The sequence below is a fragment of the Pipra filicauda genome, unplaced genomic scaffold, assembly GCF_003945595.2.
Source record: "Pipra filicauda isolate LSUMZ 115617 unplaced genomic scaffold, ASM394559v2 scaffold98_size3848907_pilon, whole genome shotgun sequence".
NCBI classification, from domain to species: domain Eukaryota; kingdom Metazoa; phylum Chordata; class Aves; order Passeriformes; family Pipridae; genus Pipra; species Pipra filicauda.
In genome coordinates, this window is record NW_024105186.1 from 1,697,149 (window position 1) to 1,717,986 (window position 20,838).

The 20,838-nt window shown below is 59.4% G+C and overlaps 1 protein-coding gene across 3 annotated transcripts; it reads left to right on the top strand.

The window, feature by feature from the left end:
• The first annotated feature begins 2,437 nt into the window (after window positions 1–2,437).
• On the top strand, window positions 2,438–11,412 carry PTMA (prothymosin alpha). 3 transcript variants are annotated; one of them, XM_039378069.1, is made up of 5 exons: window positions 2,438–2,581; window positions 6,630–6,701; window positions 7,381–7,477; window positions 9,991–10,064; window positions 10,531–11,412. In XM_039378069.1, exons 1-5 carry the CDS (start codon window positions 2,537–2,539, stop codon window positions 10,576–10,578), a joined length of 336 nt encoding a protein of 111 aa, XP_039234003.1. In that variant the 5' UTR covers window positions 2,438–2,536; the 3' UTR covers window positions 10,579–11,412. The 3 variants fall into 3 exon arrangements, with proteins under 3 accessions (XP_039234003.1, XP_039234004.1, XP_027606896.1); XM_039378070.1 differs by having other exon boundaries at window positions 2,439–2,581; window positions 7,381–7,471; XM_027751095.2 differs by having other exon boundaries at window positions 2,441–2,581; window positions 7,384–7,477.
• The last annotated feature ends 9,426 nt before the right edge of the window (window positions 11,413–20,838 follow it).

Genomic DNA, 20,838 nt, shown 5'->3' on the forward strand with positions numbered 1-20,838 from the left:
CTAGTTCCAAATTTTCTTCCTGAAATATCCCACATCTCATTTTCTTTTTTTAACTCTTCCTGAAACGTGGGAACCCCAAGCTCAAAGAAACATCCCCAGTCTGAGGAGAAGGCACGCATTAAAGCCAAGTTATAGCAGAAGCGCTTTTTTTTCGGGCTGGGCTTGGGTGGGTTTTTTTTTCCCTTTCCTCTTTCGGACGCATTTCGAGACTCGCCGCCCGCCAGCCCCGGCTGGGCTGTGGCAGAGGGCGCTCTTGACTCCAGCCCTGCGAGCAACCTGTCCCAAACCCATAGAGTCCTGTCTCCGGGAATAGCAGCTGCCCTTGTCTCGAACACTCCAACCGAGAGGCGTAGCCAGCAGCGACCAGAAATCCCGGTTTCCACAGCCCTCTCCTTCCCCTGAGCGCATGGAGAGGCTCTCGCCCTGCTCCCGCCCAGGTCAGAGCGGGACATCCAACGTGAGAAATCCATCGTCCCCAAAAGGTCCCAGCGTGAGAAATCCATCATCCCCAGAAGGTCCCAACGTGGGAAACCCATCGTTCCTAAAAAGTCCCTCCTGGCAAAACACAGGCGGTGCCCCTCAGCCGTGAGTGGGGCAGGGCTGTGCCGACTGATCCAAGGCCAGAGTTGCTCGTGGGGTCGCAGCCCCTGGGGCCGGGAGACGGCAGGGGCAGGGCCGGGGTCAGCCCGAGGGTCAGCGGGTGCCACAAGGGCTCAGCCGCCGCGGTGCTTCCCGCTCCCGCCACCGCCCCGCGGCCCTCACGACCCCCGCGCCGCCATCCCCTCAGGGCAGCTCCCACGTGGGGCAGGACGCGAAGGCTAAGGGGAAAAGCGCTCCGTGGCGCGCCCAGGCAAAACCCAGCCCGTTTACGGTGCTACTGTGCTTCGTGGGAGGGACATTTTGCCGTGGGAGCGGGGCCCCGTCTCTGTGTCCGCCCGTGGCATGCACGTGGGGATGGGGCAAGAGGTGGCGGAGCCATGACGCCTCGTGCCGCGACGCCCGCTGCCAGGCGGTGCAGGGGCTGCCATGGCTCCTCGGCAGCTCTCCCGAAGCTTTGCGGGATCAACCCTGGGGCCGCCCGGCTTCCCCCAACCGGGACCACCACAACCCTGCCCGTGGCAGACGCCCCGGAGCCCCGACCAGGCAACCCCAACTCCGCTCCAGCGCTCCGCCTCCGGGTTTTCAAAACCGCTTCGCCTTTAACAGACAGGCGCCTCAGTCAATAAGAAGCCGCAAAGCGTCAGCTCAGCGTTCGCCCGGCGCTGCCGGCCAATCCGCACCGCCCGATCGCTATATCCCGCCCTCCGAGGACAAGATCGGCCTCGCCCCAGCGGCCATGTTGAGTGTGGCAGCCGCGCTGCTCCGTCCGGGGGGCGCTTTTTCGCACCTTTTTGCCCCTTCCTTCGCGCTTTCCGCACCGGGGGACGTTCGCTCGCGGCGTTATCTCGCCCGCGGGGCCGTTGCGGGTGGCGGAGCGGCTACCAGGGGGTGGCACAACCGTGTGGTTGCCCCGCGAAGGGCTGTTGGCGCCATCTTGAGTGTGGCAGAGCTCCCTCACTCGCGGCGCCAGTGCCCCGTTACCCCGCGGCAGGGGGGGTTCGGGGGCAGAAGCTGCCCTGGTGACTGCGGGCGGTGGGAGCACGGCCGTGTTTTAACGGGAGACTGCGGAAGGGGAGCGTGGGGAAACTCCTAGTGCGCCCCAAGCTCTGAGCTCGCGCAAGGCGGGGGCAGTTGAGGTGGCTTGCGTGCGTGGTTTTTTTTTTCCTTTTTCTTTTTTTTTAACTGTAAAATAAGCAAACGGGTGGGAATCCCGCATTTCTGCGCGGCGGGCTGGGCGGGCCGCCCCTCCCCGCTCCCCCCGGGGGCGGCCGCCGTTGTTGTTGTGCCCAAAGTTTCCGCGGGGCCGAAAACACGGCTTGGTGAGGCTGGGGGGGGGGGCGGTTAGCGGGGTACCGAGGAGACGGGGCTGCCCCGGCACCACCGGCAGCCTCGGGGGAGCGGGGGGGCGGGGAGGGCGCGCAGCGCCGGTTCTCCCGCATTACTGTTATTATTCTTATTTTTAACTCTTGTTATTTCCCCCGCACCCCTCCGCAGGCGGCGGGCGGGAGTGAGGGGAAGGGCAGGGAGGGGGGGCGCTCCCGCCGCCTCATACGGCGGGAGGGGCGGGGCGGAGGCGGCGGGGGCGGGGGCAGCGCGCGGGGAGGGGGGCGTGGCCTGTGCGCTCGCCGGCGCCCCGCGCCTCGCCCACACGGCTGAGGCCGGGCCCCAACTCATCGCCGCAGTGGCGCCGCCGGGCTCCTTTAAGCGGCCGTGCCCCATTGTTTGCGCCGCGGCCAATGGGCGCCCGGCGGCCGCGGCGCGCGCGGCCAATGGGGCGCGGCGCGGGGCAGCGCGCGCGCCGCCCCCCGGCTCTATAAGAGGGGCCGGCGGCGCCGCGTGAGTCCCCACTGGCTCGCGCAAAGCCATCTTGGCATTGTTCTGCCCGCCCGCCCGCGCCGCCGCAGCCCCGCGCGACACAGCCCCGCACGCCCCCGCCATGTCCGACGCGGCCGTGGACACCAGCGCCGAGATCTCCGCCAAGGTGAGCGACCCGCCGCCGCCTCGCACCCCGCGGCTTGTTTTGTTTTTTTTTTTTTTTTTTTTTTTTTTTCTTCCCCCCCTTTTTAATTTTTCTTTCCGACGGATTTTTGGCGATTTCCTCTTTTTTTTTTTTTTTTTCTTTTTTTTTTTGGTAATTTTTTTTTTTTTTTTTTTTTCCCCCTGCCCGTCCCGCCCCCTCCTTTCCCCCCTTCCCCCTCCGTCCCCCGCGTTGAAGTTGGCGGCGCGGCGCGGTGTGGAGCCGGCGCCGCCGTGCTCGCCGTGCGGGGCTGCCAGCGCCGTTCCTTTGTCTACAGCGTGCGGGAAACGTGCTCGCCGCCCTCGCCGGTACTGCTGAGCCGCGCCGCGTCCCGCTCCCTCCAGCCTTCGCGGGGAACAGCAGCCGGCCGTCCCGCCGCGGAGGGGCTCGAGGAGCCCGGGGGGGGGACACGCACGGCTGTGCCCCGGCACCCGGCAGCGCTCGCTCATTCAATCTGCGGTGCGGGAGCTTGACAGCCCCGTCAAACTTGGGTCCCGCTCGGCCCCGTCCCTGCGGGGGGGCGCGGGGGGAAGCGCTCCGGAACACGCACTGGAGGGATGGGGGGCGGTCACTGTTGTGGAGTTGCTGCCGAAAAGGGGGGTGGGAGGGCGGTTGCTATTTCGGAGTTGCGCCCGGTTGATGCGGGAGGGGCGATTGCGGTGTCGGTGTTACCCCTCGGGGAAGGGGAACAGTTGCTATTTCGGCGTTGCCCCCCCCGGAAGGGGGGGGGGGCAGTTGCTCTATTGGGACTGCCCCTAATGGGGGGTTGCTATTTCGGAGTCGCCCTCCGAGGTGGGGCGGGTGGAGGGTGTGCGCTGGAGCTGCCCGAGGGGTCCGTTGCTATTTTCGGAGTTGCCCCGACGGGGGTACCCCCACGGTGGAGATGCGGTGGGGCTGGGGGCTCCGGCCCGACCTCCTCGCAGCGGGATAACTTTGCGGCTCGGTGCCGGAGGTGAGGGGAAGCGGCTGGGGAGCGCCGGTACCGGGCGGGAGAGGCTCTCCCGGGAGTCCGCGCTGCGGCTCCCGGCGCACGCCTTTGTCTGCGAGGGGCGGCGGAGCGTCCCCCGGGGGGACCGTGATCCCCGAGCGGTCGCCGTGCGCCCCGCCGAGTCCGGGGCCGCGGACGGGAAAGTTGCGGGGGGACCCGACCCGGGCCGGTGCGTGGGAAAGCGGCGGGAGACGTGCCCGGTGGCCTCCTCACCCCGCGCCCCGGCCGGCCGCGGGTCGCGCCGCTCCCGGGGGAAGCGCGGTTGGAGGGGGAAAAAAACAATACAACGGGGGGGATGGCTTATAAGAAACAGCCAACAAAACGCCGTTTCTGGCAGATTTCGTTTTCACTTCTGTTTCCCGCTCCGCAGCCGTGCCCCCATCCCGCCTGCCCTGTCTCCGCTCCGGGGCCGCCGCTCGGTCCCTGCCGCCTCCGGCTCTCCCGCTGCCGGGAAGTGGCGAGGCGGGTCGATCCCCATCCCTCCCTGGGGGGAACCGGGCCAAGTTCGCCGTTAACCTTCCCCTGCCCTTTACCGTGTGCGGGAAGGGGGCCTTGTCCCCGGCTCGCCCTCCCGGCAGCGGACGGGGGTCCGCGCCGCAGAGCGGGCGGGCGGAGGCGCGCACGGCGGCAAGGTGACCCCCCCCTCCTTCTTCCCCGAGAGGCGCGGAGTCACCGAGGCCGTTCGCCCTCGTCCCGCCTCGCCGTCCGGAGCGCTCCCGGGAGGCGGGGATGGGGCCGGAGGGTCCTGCCCCGCCCCGGCGCCGCCCCCGGCCGGTGCCGAGGGGCGCCCACCACGTGCGGCCCTTGGCGCCGGAGTCCGCCCCCGCTGGGACTACAGCTCCCGGCAGCCCGCGGGGCGCCGCGCTGGCCGCCGGCCAATCAGCGGGGCGCGCAGAGTGGCGCGCGGTTTGAACGGCGGCCGAGCGCGTGGCGGCGCGGAGGTGCCCCCTGCCGGCGGGAGGCGCGGCAGGTCCCGGCTGCGGCAGGTCCCGGCTCCCGCCCTTCCCACCGGGATCCTGCCGGGACCAGGGCCGGCGAGAAGGTGCAGCTCCCCAGAGCGGCGGTGTGCGGCTCCACAGCGCTGCTATTCCGTAGACAAACAGCCTCACCACACCTATAATTAGAGGCTGTGTCCCAGTCTTGGCGCTGAAGCAGCCCTGCTGCTGTACCGGCTCCCGGTTTGGAGGCTCCTGCTCACGTCTGTTTGTGTTGGACTTGGACTGGGAAAGGGAGAAGCTGTGGTGCTCTCTGCAACACTGTTGCTAGCACAAACTTCATGACCTGGCATCGTGATGGTGGTTAAACTGAGAGGATTTTCAGTGGTGCGGGAAAGGTCAGAGCTGAAGATCTGTCCAGCTAAAATGTCCAAGAGTGAGTTGTTCCTTCACTGGGAGAATTGCTTACATTCTGTGAACAACTTCTTTTAAAAAGAACCATCGGGTACAGATGTGGAAATTCTGACTGCTTGATTTGCTGTGTTTAACTTGGGAAGTGCTTTGCCTCCCTCGTGCCCGCGTGCCTGGTGTGAGGCAGCGGTTGCAGTGCAATGGTGTGTGAGAGGCAAAATGGTTGTGATCAGGCTTGGGGGAATAGGGAAGCTGGAGCTACTGATGGTGTAAAACTGATGGAACTGGGTAGCATGGAGGAGATGGCCTGGGATTTGTGTCTGAGCAGTGAAAAGAGGAGGGAGCTTCTGTGTTTGTTTTACCCCAGACTCCTGGGTTGGTTTGCTTAGGTGAGGTTTGATCAACAGGTGTTGTCACCCCAAAGCTTTCTTCCAGAGAAAGTCTTTCCTCAGCTGGCAGCTTGGCTGTCTCTGGTAACAGCATCTGTGCATTTAAGTTACTGCCTTCCCTGAGCAGCCTGCAGGGGAGTAGAAACCCTCCCAGAACGGAGTAATGTTCGCAGTAGAGCCAGGGCCGTGCTCTTCCCTGCTGATGTTCCCACGAGACAGTGGCTCTGCGGGAGTGAAAGTGCCCGCTCGCTCTCCGTGGGCGGCACGGCCGCTGCAAAGGGCAGGTGGGAGGGGGCAAAGCCACCACAGCGGAGCCGGGAGCTCCCAACAACTTTTAAACACCTCGTGGCCGCTGGCAGTGGCTGTGCTGCTGGCCCTGGGGAAGGGCCTCTGCTTTCCTTGGCTGGGGTAGCGCTCCTTTGAAGCATCTTGCTCCAGCTGATGAAGGAACAGAAGGGGGGAGGAGGATGCAAGCAGAGATGCCAGTGTTAAATCCAAGTGTTCTTTATGCGGGAACATAAAGTTGGATCCTCTCAGCCTGTTTGCTGAGCGACTTGGCATGACATTTTGACAGTGATCAATAGCGAAAACACACAAGCTCCTGCTCTCCTCTCTCTGCTCGCTGTGGAGATTTGAACCGAACTAGCCAGGCACGGCTCTTGGAGCGGTGTAAAAATAGACTTCTTCCCCCACCCCATCCTGTTACACTTAGAGCTGCAAGCTGGATGCCGGAGCCTCCTCTCTGCCACTGTGAGAAAGACCAGGCGTGTAATATTTGCTGTGTGCTTTTCCCCAGGCAGGGCAGAGACCACAGCCCGTGCTAATGAGTCCCTGGGATTTGTTCCTGCGGCGAAGGTACCGAGCAGCCATGGCTGCCCGCAGCCCCGGGGCGGCAGAGCCTGTCCCTTGGACAGGGCTGCCGGCTCTCCATGGCATTGCAGGAGCTTGCGTGGACTGTGCTAAGATGGGCAGTCAGCCAGCTCTGCTGCTGTTGAGCATATGCAGGCGGCCAGCTCTGTCTGTTTGGGAGCTCAGAGGTGAAACAGAGCAGTCTCTTTTTTAGATAGCTGCTCTCTGGCAAGGCTCACTTGGATTGAGATTCGCCCCCATGTTTTCCCGTTCCCAAGGAGGAGCCAGAACGTGGCGACCAAATCACAGAACAAATCGGTGTGAAGAGAAACCATCTCCTGCACTCGCTCTCAGACTGTGTTTTTCACACCTGATCTGCAGCTTCTCTGACCCAGGCAACTGGAATCGGGGTGACTTCTCTGCTTTTCTGCTCCTTCCAGGATCTAAAAGAGAAGAAGGAAGTTGTTGAAGAAACAGAAAATGGCAGAGATGCACCAGCCAACGGCAATGCTGTGAGTATGGCTGCAATCTGCAGGGAGAGGCAGCCCTTACACCAATGCCTGTTCGTTTTCCTCTCTCTTCCTACTTTTGCTGCAAGCTTGTCCCCAACCCTACTCATGAGACCCCTTCAAATGGCAGCACTGAGCCCTGCAGAGCTCTCGAACCTTTGGCGCTTCCTGTTACACAGATACTTCCCAGCCTGTGGAGAGTTCATGTGTGTGCAGAAGCGAAGGGCTGGGCTTGGATCTCCTCCCTGACAGCCCTGTGAGGCTGTCCAGTGCCACCTCCTCTCTAGGGACTGAAAAAAGAGGAAAAAGAAAAGAACGCCTGGATTTACAATGTTACTACCAGTTGAGCAGGGAAACACATTGTGTACAAGTAAACCCCTTGGTCTTCTATTTTTAACATCCCGGGGAAATTCAGTGTGCCACATTTCAGTGTGGCACAAGACCCTCTGCAGTCTTTATCTCAAAACTGCAGCCCCGAGTTTTACTATAGGCTTGATTCTTCATGCCTGGGCTGTCTGGGTCGAGTGGAGGCAGGCAGGAAGTGGGACACGCACCCAGGGCTCCGGTGGGCTGGTGCTTTGCTTTCAGCAGGAAAGGTGGGAACATGCACTTGTGCTGAACATCTCTTCCCCCTTCTCCCTTCCCCGGTGCATTTTTTTAAGTGATGTTTTGTCTTGCCAAGGAGAACGAGGAAAACGGAGAGCAGGAGGCTGACAACGAAGTAGACGAAGAGGAAGAGGAAGGTGGTGAGGAAGAGGACGAGGAGGAAGAGGGTGATGGTAACTTTTCTTTGTTCCACCCACCCCCATCCCGTGGCTGTGTCCTGCCCTGGACAGCAGGCTCCTGGAGAGCAGCATCTCCCCCTCGCGGCTGCGGCCAGGCAGCTCTTGCCGGCCAGGCTTGCTCCTTCCTCACTCGCCCAGAGTGCTGGGAGTGAAGTCAGCCTTGAATCCCTTCCAGCAGGTTGAGGGCAGATTCCTCCCTCCCTCCCTCCCTCTGGCCAGACGGCACCGCACCGCGGCGCTGAATAAGCGCATTAGCTCTTCCGTGCGAGTAGTAAAATCTGCCCTTGACTCCGGTGATCGCAGCAGCCGCTGCAGGTGTGAGCCCCGGCCAGTGGGACAGGGACAGCCCTGGGTGGCCATACCTTGCCCAGGCACAGAGGATGGCTCACCATCCTTGTTTGTGGAGCAGCGTGCTGAGAGGCTTATGTGGCCCCCTCTCCCAGCCCTTTTCTGGGCTATATGGAAACTGGCAGAGGAACCTGTGGCTCTTGCCTGCTCCTCCAATGGAAGTAGACAGACTTGCTTTGAACCTTCCCTGTCTGCAATGTCCTGTGTCTCCCTGCCCTCCCCTGCTTCCTGACCTAACCCAGCCTGGAAGTGGGTTTTGGCAGCAGCGACCAGAAATCCAGCAGTGACTTGCCGAATCACTTCTCACCCTCCCTGCTATTATTTTTTTCCCAAGATCTGCTTGGATGAATAACGTTGTTTATTTTTATCGCTCGTTAAGGCTGTGAGAAAACCATTCTTGTTATGCTGAAATGTGCTTGGGGGCCCTGATTAGCTGTTACTAGGTTAATCCCCTGTGAATTTTTGGTTTACGTGCTGACCTACTAACCTGATGGTTAGTTTTAGGAGACAGGGACAGGGCTAGAAATTCAATGTCCATTAGACCAGTGACTATTCAAACAGTGTGAGCAGGAAAAGCTGCCTCCTTTGGAGTGGCACTCTCACAGCAGCCTGCTGTGTGCTTTGGTAGGAATTGGTTCACGGGGAAAAACTGGAAATCGTGACCCTCTTCATACTTGAGATGTTAACCATTGGGGACAGAGTGCAGTACTGTTATGTGCTGTTGAGCCCATTTACCCTCAGCTCTGCCTCTCCCCACTCCCCTTGGGCAGGAGCAGGAGGATGCGTGTGCTGCAGGCGCATGTGTGGGGTGGAAGTGTTGCTTGGATACTGCTGTGACAAGCTTGGGGAGCTTCGGTCCCGCAGTGCCAGCCCTGCTCTTCCCAGCTCACCGAGCACAGGCATGATTTGGCACAGAGTGCCTGGAGGTGCTGATGCCTTGCAGGGATCCGGCACGGGCTCTGACCGCTGGCATGGGCTCTGTCTGTCCACGCTTGCTGCCCTCGGGCGATCCCTGCCTGAGAGCTGCACCTGAGCGCTGCAGGAGAGAGATTTAAAGGCAGCAAGTACAGCTTGCATCAGCTTTTTTAGCCAAGACTTGCAGCCAGACTCCTGGAGTTTGACAGCAGAGGAGAGCTTGAGGGTATATTTTCCTCGCCCATCTCTCCATCCCATCTCATTATTTGCTTTGCTTAAAGCAGCTCAAAGAACTAAAAATGCTCCCAATCAGCTTGGCACTGTCACCTGACCTGCTGGCTGGCCCCGTGCATGTGATGGCTGCTGGGGTGTTGATCCATTGCTGGGAGCTAATCTTGGCCCTTCCCGCCACATGGGCCACGCCACGGCTGGGCACACGCCGGGGAGAGGAGAGGGGAAGGGAGGATGGGCTGACCTTAATCCCCCCGGCTGTCCATACATGTGGCTCGTGGCAGGGATTTAAAGCCAGCTTACTGGCCTTAACGCTCTAAGTTTTAGTAGGGTCTCCTGTTACACAAGAGACTCGTCTCTGCAGCCGAGAAGCTGTTCTGCCTCTGGTCTTGCTCCAGAGCCCCCAAAACTGGCCTAAGGTGACTGACTCAGTCGTTCTGATCCACTGGCCTATTTGAGCTCAAAGTGGGTCAAAGCCCAGAGCTCACTGCTCATCCTCCTGGCTGGCTGTAAGATAAGTTGGAAGCATTTGTTTGCTGTTCTGATAATTAGAAAGTGTTCTGACTCAGAACTAATGCGTTCTGGCTCTCTTAACTCATTAAAGATGGACTAATAGCTGCGAAGGGAAGCAGAAGTAATCTGGAGTGGTTAGGCAGAGCAGCCACTAGAAAGTTTTTTCCTCTCCCTTTTTTTTCCCCCCATTTTTGCCATGATTTCGGTGCTCATGGTAGGTGGTGGTTTTGCCATCCCATTGTGTTACAAGCACAGTGTGAGCCAAACTCGATGCTGCCAATTTCTTATCTCCCCTTTGGTGGGTCAAGTCATTTGGGGGATGCCAGGAAAGCCACTGTGTCTTCTATCACCTGCTGTCCTGAGCAGAGGTTGTGCCAGCTGAGGAGATGGGACATGGCATTGCAGTGTGGGCCTGAGCCAGGATTAAACCCAGATGGGAGGTGCATGGTACTGGAACTCTCCCAGAGGATCTCACATTCCTCCCTTTCTCCTCTGTGCAGGTGAGGAAGAGGACGGCGATGATGACGACGAAGCTGAGGGAGCCACAGGCAAACGGGCAGCTGAGGATGATGAGGTAGGAAGAGCAGGCAACCCCTCAGAGCCACCCATGTCCCTAGAGGGCTTAAAGGGTGTCAGTGGGGCTGGAGAGGCCAGGCTGGCTCCGGGGCTGGGATGCCCTGCCTGTGTGCTCCCTGTGTCTCTCTGGGGACACAGCCCAATTCCATGTATATATATACTGGCCTGGTTAGTGGGGTGTCTGCTCCCACTGAATGGAGCTGCTGGTCCTGGGTTGGGGAGCCCCTGGGTGCTCATGGCAGGCTGGGACAGGGGTGGGTGTTCAGGGGCTCCCCAAGCTGACTGTGAAGAGAGGATGTTGCCTGAGGGGGGAGAAACACTTGTGTTGCTCTGACCTTGTCCCTGAGGCAGGAGGGGGACCCAAAACCCTCCCCTGCCTCACTCTCTGCCTTTGTGTGGCTCTCACCAGCCCCTAGCAGCCCCTCACCCTGTCCCCTTTCCTGATGGCTTTGCTTTCCCCCCAGGATGACGACGTCGATCCCAAGAAGCAGAAAACCGACGAAGATGACTAGGCAGCAAATTATTATTATTTTTTTTTTAAATAAGGAGGAAAACAAACCAACAAAAAAAGGCCAGCGCGTCCTCTTCACCCTCGGGTCCCCCCCTTGGGACTCCTGTTGCAACCTCCCTTTTCCCACACACGCCCCCCCCTTCCTCCCCCCTCCGCCGTGGTCATCCTCACCAAGTAGAGTGAACCCCGTCCCCGGCCCCCCGGCGCGGCGCTGCCACTCAATGAACATGAAATGATATTCGCCCGTTAGCGGGGAGAGAAAGACCCCCCTTCCCCCCACAGACCCCCTCCCCCCCAAGCACCAAAACTTCAAGGCCCTGCTTTCTTTCTTAAAAGTACTTTAAAGGAGAATTTGTTTGTATTTTTTATTTACATTTTATATTTTTGTACATATTGTTAGGAGGTCCGCCATTTTTAAGTGATCTCGGATTGACCAAAAGGGGGGCTTTGAAGTGTATATCTCTCTTGTTACCTATCTCTGACTTTACTTGTGGTGTGACCAGGCCCAAACCATTATCTCAAAGGAGAATAAAACAAAACCTTGTAAAAAAAAAATTAAAAAAAAAAAAGACAAAAATGCAAAAAAAAAATTTACAATCTTATTCTGAGCATTCCAGTAACTTTTTTTGTGTATGTACTTTAGCTGTACCATAGATCGTGGTTTGTATGAGGTGGCAAGGCCAAAGATAAAAAGGTTTTCTTTTTTTTTTTCTGTCTATGAAGTTGCTGTTTATTTTTATTTTTTTTCTTTTTTTTTTGGCCTGTTTGATGTATGTGTGAAACAATGTTGTCCAACAATAAACCGGAATTTTATTTTGCTGAGTTGTCCTAACAAGGCTGCCTCCCAACTGCTGCTTTTTGTTTTGGTTTTCATTTGTTTTAGTTTATTTCTTTCTCCCCTTTTCTCTCCTTTCTTTCTTTGCTTTGGACTTGGGTTGGGAAGAGAGAGAAGAGGGTAGAGGGGTGCAGGGTGTTGATGGGGAGAGCCTGGGGGCTGTGCTGTCCTCCTGCTGCTTTTGGGACAGGGGAGGCAGCGTGTTTTCATGGCTGTATTCCTGTAGAGAGCTGCAATTGAGTCTCCAGCATGGCCTCTGCATGATCCCGCATGGTCTGGCTGCCCTGGGCAATCAGTAGGGATGGGTCAGACTGGGAAACCATCAGGGATACAGGCAGTGAGCTGGAGGGTGTGGGAATGGGCTGCTCAGGGATTGTCCTTCTGCAACCAAACTTGTTGGGGATTGTTTGGCTTGTGCAGTGGGGATGAGAAACCCACCCCAAAAATCCTTCCTTGCAGTGTCTGCTGCAGGTGAGTGACCCCCAGGTGTGGAGTAGTGAGCTCTGGCTATGTAAATGCCTTCCCTCCCTGGGGGCTTGCTTACAGCATCACTGGCAAACAGGGTAGGATGCAAGCGCTGAAGGAGGCAGCAGGGATTGGATTCAGCCAGAACTGATCCCAGAGGGATACTCCAGCCTGCACTGGTCACCCAGCAACTGGTGGAATGCTAGGGTAGAGGTTTGGTGGTGGGACCCCGGGAAGGCAGCTGGGGTTTGTCTGTCTGCTTTAATCAAAGCAAAATGCTGTAACTTAGACTAAGCCTCTGCTGCTTTGCTCCTAATCTTCCTCCAATTCATTTTTCCTCCTTCCTCTAGGGCATTGGAGCTTGGAAAAGCTCAAGCCTGCTCTGCCAGGTGTGTGGAGACCAGGAACCTGCCTTGTATCTGTGCTCCCAAACCCTCGCCTGGGCTCCAGGGAGTTCCCCTTCCCTGCTGATCCAGGCTGTGCCAAAGCCTCACCAGATGGTCTCGTTTCCTCCTCTCACACTGCAATCCCGGCAGTCAAGTGTTCAGATGCTGGGAGATGATTCCTATTTTACTTTTTTTTTTTTTTTTTAAAAAAAGAGAGGAACCAACTGCATTTAATGCAGTGGCTGGGAGGGTCACAGACCCTCGTGATCCCTGGGAGCAGCCAGGTCACTTATCCTGTACTTACACTGGTGGCAAATAAGCTCAAAATCTGGCTTTTTGTCCTTAATTGTCCCACTAATTGTGGTGCTGGCTGATAGCTTATCAGATTTAGTGGGTGATGGGGAGCTCCTGGCAGGGCTGGGGGCAGGTTTGGTTATCCAGTGCTCCGATGTCCCCCATGGGATCTGACATGGGAGCGGCTGAGTGTCACCATGCTGCTGGGTGGTGCTTTGTGGTGCAGTGCTGGGAGTTGTGTCCATGCCCTCATCACAGCTGCCACAGGCACAGCTCCTGCAACCTCGATGGGAGGGGATCCCATGGGATGGGCTCCACGGGTACAAGATTCAAGTTGGTACTTGCAGATTTGCAAGACAAATTATTCAAATAAGTTTCTGCAACCGAGTAGACGAGAGCTGGCTCCAAGAGTCACTGAAATGTGAGGACCCTGTTTGTACAGGAGTGAGGCTCCAGTGGGCAGATTTTGGGGAAGCAGTGGCCCTAGTGCTGCTTATTGCAGAGCAAGACCTGTCCTATGCCCTGTAGCCCCCCAAAACCTGGGGGCATTGGATAGTAGGGTCCACTTTGGTGTGGGGTGGGGTAAAACTGCAGGCTGCCTCTGGCCTTGCAGCTAGACAGGCTGATGATGTGTAGGGCATGGAGCAGCTGGAGGTGAGAAGAGGATAGGTTACAGGGGTCCCTCAGCCCCACCGCTCCTGGTCCCCACTCGGCTGCTGTGAGCCCCCTGTGGCCACTGGTGATGGAGAGGGTAAACCCCAGTCCCTCACCTCCATCTGCCCCGGTGTTTCTATGCTCAATTTCTACCCCCTTGCGGCTCAGTCTGGGGGAGTCTTGCAGGCCCTACCACCCTGTGACCCCCGGATGTGCTTCCACAGGGAGGGGCTGGGCTGGTCCCACTGCTGGGGCTGAGTCCGGGCCCAGCTCAGTGCATGAGGCACTGCAGGGTCCTGCCCCACACACCCCACCCCCCCACCCCCCCCCCACAGGGCACTGTCAGGCGGCCAATCCCACACTGCCACCTGTCCCTCCCTCCACCAGTCACAGTCAAGCAGCACACAGGCCCAGCCAATCAGGTCCTGCCACCCATCTCTCCTCCACAGCCAACCACGTGCTGCCACTTGTCTGTGCTCATGTGCTCCCTGTGCACAGAGCCCACCAATCACAGCATGAGGAGTGCTGCTCCGAGCCAATCCATAGCTGCTGCCTGCTGGCTGTCCTGGCCAATCAGGGGCGGCCACACCCTGCCAAGGGCTATAAAGGCCCCTCAGCGCTGGGCCCTGCGTTTGGGGTTGGTTATCCTGGAGTGGAGGGTGGTGGTCCTTTGGAAGAGCCTCCTGCCTGGGGCTTGCAGAGGAGATGTAGGTTGGGGTGTGGCACTTTGTCTCATCTGGTGCCCGATGCCACAGAGGGCGTCTGGGTGAATCCAAAATGTTGCAGGGAATGCTCACCTGGATGATGTCGGGACAAGGGACCAGGAGCAGCAGGAGACAGCTTGCAGTGCCAGCTGAAGGCACCTCTGAGGATCTTGGAGATGGTCTCCCTGGTGAGCTGGCTTCATGCCACGGGCTGCCCAGGGGGACCTGGGGAGTCCCACCTACCTCTGGTGTGCAGGAGATGATCCAACCACTGCCTGGCAACCAGAGCTGGGCCCTGTGGGGGCTGATGCCATGGGACTGGAGGTGAAGAGCATGAGCCCTCCTGTGTCTTCAGGCGTTGAGAGGTGCTGGGCCCTTGCCCAGAAGAGCAGAAGAGCTGCCTGTGCTGCCCCTCGCCTGCAGAAACCGTGCATTGTGAGGGATCCGAATTCCTCCTGGACTGCTGATCCTGCTGGTCCTGGAGGCCATGGAGGCAGATGGCTGAAGCTGCTCTAGGATGTGCCAGCTGACTCCTGGCCACTGAAGGTAGCCAAGGTAGCTCCCAAAAGTGACCATCAGGAGAGCTGCAGGGTGCCTCGTACGAGCCTGGAGGGACTTGGGCTGTGCTGATGTGCACTGGTGGCCTCTTTGGCCAAGGGCAGCCCTTCCCAAGGATTCTGCTGTGGCTGGACCTCAGCTGGAGCCACCTATGTGTGGCTGAACATCCAGGTGAACTGAAAGCAACCTCCATGTGGTTGGCCTGAAACTCAGCACACCAGTGGAGCTGCTGCTAGAGGTCAAAGCCAGCGAGACCAGTGGAGCTGAGCCCATGCCCTGAGGACAACTTGGACTGAGCCTGGACCAGCAGACCTGTCTCCAGTCCTGACCTGCCCGTAGTGGGTTAGGACCTGTTGCATCAGCACAAGCTTGTCCTGTACCACCTGTAGCTTTCAGTTAGCCTCATCCAAAAATTCTTGTTGCATCTTGACAACCTTCATGAAATTTGGAGCACCTCGGGGGCTCGGTGAAGAACCTGCCTGTGGGGAATGCAGGTCTTGGACTGCACCTAGACACAGGCTGGTGCTACTGGTACAGTGTCTGGGCAAACAATTGGCTTAAAGAGTCTAATGAGTGAAACTGCCTTCCAGGCGTGACTCCTCAAGATCACAAACCCAGAAGCACTTTTGGATGGTTGCTGTCGAAAATAGGCACAAAGAGCTGCTCCTCTGGCAGAGCAATTGCCACCTGGCTCAGGGTGTGAGGTGTCCCAGGGGAGCAGACCCCTCGAGGGTAGGCTACGGAAGCCCAGGGTCCTCAGCCAGTTTTGGCTCAACCCACATAACAAAGATGTGCCTCCTAAATGGAGCAGGGATGTCAGTGAGCACGGCCTGAGAGCTGCCTGGTGTGGGCAGGAGAGCCCAGCCCAGGCTGAAGAGCAGATGTAAGACATCTAGTTCCTTGCCCTTGGCTGCCACATCCCCCTCAGTGAGCCAGGGCAGGCGTGGTCCTGGGCCCTGACTTGGCAGTCCTCAGCCCAGTGGAGGTCCCCGAGCTCTGAAACCCAGATGGAGGTTAATCCCTGCTGCCAGGTCTGCTTGGGGTCACCACCCCAATCCTTCCCCACTGTCGGGTGGGAGCCTCGGAGAGGGAGCAGAGCTGGGGTGCCTGGGGCTCCTCCTGCACAGAGCCCTGTGCTGATGCTGCTCTAATTTGTCTGGCTGAGCTGATCTTCTCCAAAGACCAGGAGATCAGGAGGAAGGGCTGTGGGGGACCCTCAGCTTTGCTTACCCCAGCGAGGGCTGTGCCTCCTGTTCACAGCTGGCTGGGGAGCCCCAGAGGGAGGGGTGGTGGACTCAGAGGCCACTCTGCACTTGGCTGTGCTACGTGTGGCCCAGGAAGAGACCTGGGAGGAAGCGTTGAGTGCTGCCCTTCGGAGCAGATGGGGACCTGAAGAGGCTCTTGCATTCCTTTTATAAGAAAGCACAATGCAAGGGAGGCAGCTGGGGGATAAGAAAGCTCAGCCCAATTAGCCCTTGGAGTCTCCACAGGAGTAGAGACACTGGGCTGTAAATCCACAGGGGTGGGATCTTTGCATGTGTTTTTCCTGCCTGGGAGGGAGGCCTGAAGGTGAGGGGCTGTGCCTCTCCTGAGTGCCAGCTGCGTGTTGGGTGGGGGTGTAGGTCCTCCAGCATGCTTTGGGCACGGGGATGCCTTTGCTCTGTGGGCATCTCCCTGGGTTCCTCTCCTGTGCTGCAGGCAGAACAGGCTCCTGGCCCTGCTCCTTCAGGGAGCTGGAAACCAGCACCCCTCTGTCAGGGCTCAGGGCAGGAGGTGTGAGTGCTGCAGCTTGTGCCCAAAGCTGGAGACCTGAATGCTCAGGGACCCCTGAGCCACCTTGAGGAGAACGATGACCCACAGTGTGTGAAAAGCACCTGCTCCCCGGGCACTGCCAGACTCTGGATCCACAGGCAGAGAAGGGATGTAGCTCCCAGTTTCCTAGCTGAAGTGGCAGAGAGTATGGTCCTGCATGGAGCTGGGGATCCTGCCCAGAGTTGTCTCTGCCACCAAGTGAGGCCCTGAAGACACACAAGGGCTCAGAGCAGCTGCTGTGGGGTGCACCCACCCTTCAGGGATGGGTGCAGAGCCAAACCCCAACAACTGCAGGGACTGGCTTCCTATCCTGGGGCAAACCCCCTCAGCCCTGTTTATCATCCCCAAGGTGAGGATGTGCTGCCTCCCTGGGGACATCCCCCCAGTGCAAAGCTCCATCCCTGGGATGGACTGTGGGACAAGGCTGCAGCTCTGGGGTGATGTCCTGGGAGGTAAGAAGTGGGCAGGAGTGGGACATGGGACTCTACCGTGGGAAGGGATGAGCATGAGGCACCTGACCCCAAAAAGACGCTGAAGCTGGTGCTCCTTGCACCCTGTGCTGCCCCATGAGGTGACCAGGGAGCCCTCCACAGAGCGGGCCTCCACACAGCTCCCCAGTAATGGCTGGGAGCTGCGTTTGGCCATGGGGAGCCCCACTGGGCTGTTTGCCATGGCCTTGGGCTCGAGGGACTTGTGCATCCCCAGTTTGGCAAGGGTAGGGTCGGAAGGATGAAGGCAGGCATGAGGCACGGGGAAGTGCCGGCGCCCGTGGAGTTGCCGGGACACTTCACCCCGCGGCGGGAGCAGCCCCGGCGCTCACCGTGTGCCCGCTGGTATCCCCGAGGGCTCAGCTCTGGTGTGTCCAGCCCAGCGCAAGGGCCGCTCCTCCCTTGGGGTACAGCTGGTGGTACGTCCCATCCCGGGTGACCCGCCAGCCTGCCTGGTGTGGGGACGGCCCTCGGTGGTCGAGGCGGTGACCACAACCAGCGCCCTCCCGCTCGCCACCCGCGCCGTGCAGCCCGCGCAGCCCAGGCACCAGCGCTGTCTTGCAGCACCATCTAGTGCTGCGGGATGGGGAAGCCCAGGACTCCCCCCGAGAGCCACAGCAGCACCGTGGGGACAGGCCATGGCTGTCCCGTGTCCCTGGGTCCTGCTGCCAAGACCGACCTGCCAGGGAAGCCAGCCAGGCTGTTGGGGATGGGGATGAACAGGCGGCACAGCGTGGCTGCTGGCCTGGGGCAGCCGGAACTACCTCCCCTGTGCTCCTGCTCTGTGCCAGGGAATTTCCTGCAAGGATTCTGGGAAACATCAAGGGGTGCAGACGTTCCCAGTTCCTGAGCCAAATGTATCTGGCCTCAGCTGCTGGTTTTGCTACCTCCTCCCATGGAAATTGGGCCTCTGCCCTCTCCTTGGAATACTTTTGCTTTTCCATCAGCCAGGTGACCCCAGCTCTGTCAGTCCTTTGCCCTCTGGGTCTTCACATCACTCTTGTGGTTTCTTCCTGCATTCCCAGCTGTTTCTTGGTGCCCATTTTCCATAGCTGGTGTGAGCAGGACCCCTTCCCACAATTTGTGACTGTCCCCCTTTTTCACACTTGAGGCAATGTCAGACCTCTCCAGCCTGACTTTGGGGACACCAGGACCATTACACTGTCCTCTCCTTCCCTTGCTCTGTGTCCCCAGCTTGTCACTTCTCAGCTCGTCATCCCTCCTGGGTGTCTGCCACACTCCTTGCCCCGCCTGGCACTGGGGGGCTGGGAGAGCAGGCAGGATTTTGGTACGGGGAGGATGGTGCAGGCAGGACTTTGACACAGAGCTGGACGCCATAAGAACTGAATGCTCTTCAAGGGGGGCCGTGGCGATGGCTGGTCCCACTCCCAGAGCACTGCTGTGGATGTGGGTGTCAGATATGCAGTCGGGTGAGGCAGCTGCTGATCCTCAACAGGGATCACACCCAGGTCCTGTGGCACTGAGGAGCTGGTGGACAGAGGCTCCCTAGGGCAGGAGGAATTGGGCAGCTTGGACTGAAAAAGGGCCTTTTGAGTCCTGTCTCTACCTCAGCCGCTCTCCTCTCCTTGGGGGCAGCCCCAAAATCCCCCTGTCTGGGCAGTTCATTGCCTGGCTGGTGCTCTGCCTGCACGGTCATGCCCACAAAAGAGGCGGAGGGACTCAAACCTTCCCAGCCCTCCTGTGCTGCTGGGGGACAGTGGAGCCGGGTGAGGTGGGGCGAGATGGTGCTGACCCCTCAGGCTGCCCGTGGCCACCACGCTGTGTCCGCTGCCACGCTCTGCCCGCGCCGCCGGCGCCCACAGGAAGGTAAGAGTAGCAAAGCAGACACCGAACGTAAGGTGGCCCTGGGCTGTTTGTGCGCCTTTTGTTCGGCAGCACCTTTCATGAATCAGCTAATTAACCACGTTAGGACAGCTCTGCTTCCCCGCCTGAGCTTTATTGGGCAGGGCAGATCTGGGGCACATGCCAGCGGGAGCCCCAGTCGGCTTTGCCAGGCAGTCAGGCAGCTGAGGGCTCCCACAGCAGCCGAGGTAGGTGACGCCCTGAAGGGGTGCTGGCCATGGGCAGAGGGTGTGAGAGCCCTGTTCCAGTCACCCTCATTGCAGGCAAGAGCGCCATGCACTCGGGAGCAGGGTCCTGCCTTGCAGCCATGCCTGTGTTTCGGGAACCTTATGGTGTGATGGACCCAAAACCGTGCAGAGAGCTCCCCTGAAGCCAAAAGAGTTTCGTGCATCACCCTCCTCCTCGCTTTTACTCAGCAGCTGTGCTACAGCCCAGCTTGGAGGGCTCCCGGGTGAAGACGTGGTTGGAGGGCGATGAAGATGCAGCTTTATTCCCAATCTCTCTGTGCCAGCACCTGGGCTGTGCACACCTCCCTTCACTTCCCGGTGTCTCTGTGGCCTCTGACTGGGTGCCCAGGCTCTGCAGTGCCACCCTGCCCTCTGCCAGGTTTTCACAGGCTGCCAGTGGGGCTCACAGCCCTCCCGACGTGGGGCTGTCCGGCTGGCAGGGAGCAGCCTCTGAGCACATTCCCTGCCCCGGGGCTCTCGCAGGAACAAATGCCCTGTGCGTGGGAAGGCTCTGGTGCCTGTCATGGGAGCTGCTGAGGCCAGAACACCCCGGCTGTGAACAATGAGCCGGGGAAAGCCGCGGCTGCCGGCCGGGATTCAGCGGCCGCTGCCGAATCCGGCCGGTTCCTCTCCTAAGCGCTGCTTGTTCGGCCAGATGCCGATGGCTCCAGCAAGCGCCGGGAGGCAGCAGCTCCAGGTGAGCCAGGGTTTTTGTGAGTGGCTGGACTTTGGGCAAGGCCCTGTGTAGTGAGAGGCTCCTCGTGGCCCAGCCAGGTCCTACCCTCAAAAATTGCCCCTCCCCTACAATACAGCCCTCCCCTTGTGCAGAGCCCTGCATGTGGAACAGGCTGGAGGAAGTTTCCCTGCCAAGGCTGTGAAATTCCGGGTGGGAACTTTTTTTGGTAAATAAAAGGGGGAATTGCTGTGTTGGTCTCCAAACCCACTTCTCACCCTCAACCTTTGCACAGAGGGTGAGATGGGGTTGCCCTTGTGTCACAGTCAGAACCACCCCAGGGACATGGATGGGTGGTGGCAGTGGTGACACCTGCACCCCTGACCTTCTGGTCTGCTCTTGTACTTTCCGGCCCCACTTTTCCCTTTGCTGGCACCTTTGCTGCCCCAGAGCCACGTTGACTGTGTCTCCTGCTCCTTCTCCCAGGGCTCCCAAATCCTGTCAGCCCCACAGGGAGGGGACCTGCAGCTGCCTGGGCCAAGCACAGGCTCCCGTTCGGAGCACAGCAGGGTCCTTTGCCTGGGTTTTGGGTGGTGTCTGGTCAGACCCCACTGTCCCCCCTGCCCTACCGGGGCCTTTCTGCTGGCTGGCTCCGGGCCCCTGATCTCCCCTGGTCCTGCCGTTTGCTCCACCGATTCTGCCAGGGAGGCTGATCCCGGCACTGGGGGACTGGAGGCTGGTCCAGGACCAGGAGCGGGTGAGCTGCTCCCAGCTATTTCCCACGAAGCCACTGGAGGGCGGCAGTGACCCGCCGCAGAGGGGCCCGCCAGCTCCAACTGGGCGAACTGGGCAAACTGGGGCAGTTCGGGAAGGGCGGGCGCGGGCGGGGGGGGAAGGGGCTCCGGAGGTCCCCCAAGGCCGTCTCAGGACCCGCGTCCCTCCAGAGCCCTATCCCAGGTCTGCTTACCCCGCGTCGGTGGTCTCTTAAAGCCCCGCGGAGCCTCCAGAGGCCCCGCAGGGAGGACGTCCCGCAGGCGCCGGGGAGGTCAAGCGGGTGTGGGAGTTCCAAGCTTGTTGCATAGAATAGTTTGGGTGGGAAGGGACCTTTAAAGGTCACTTAGTCCAGCCCCCCTGCCATGAGCTGGGACATCTCCAACCAGTGAGGTGCTAATGGGGCAACCTGTTCTAGTGTTTCATCACCCTCATTGTAAAAAATGTCTGCCTTATATCTAGTATAAATTGACCCTCCTTTAAAGCCGTCACCCCTTGTCGTATTGCTACAGGCCCTGCTAAAAAGTCTGT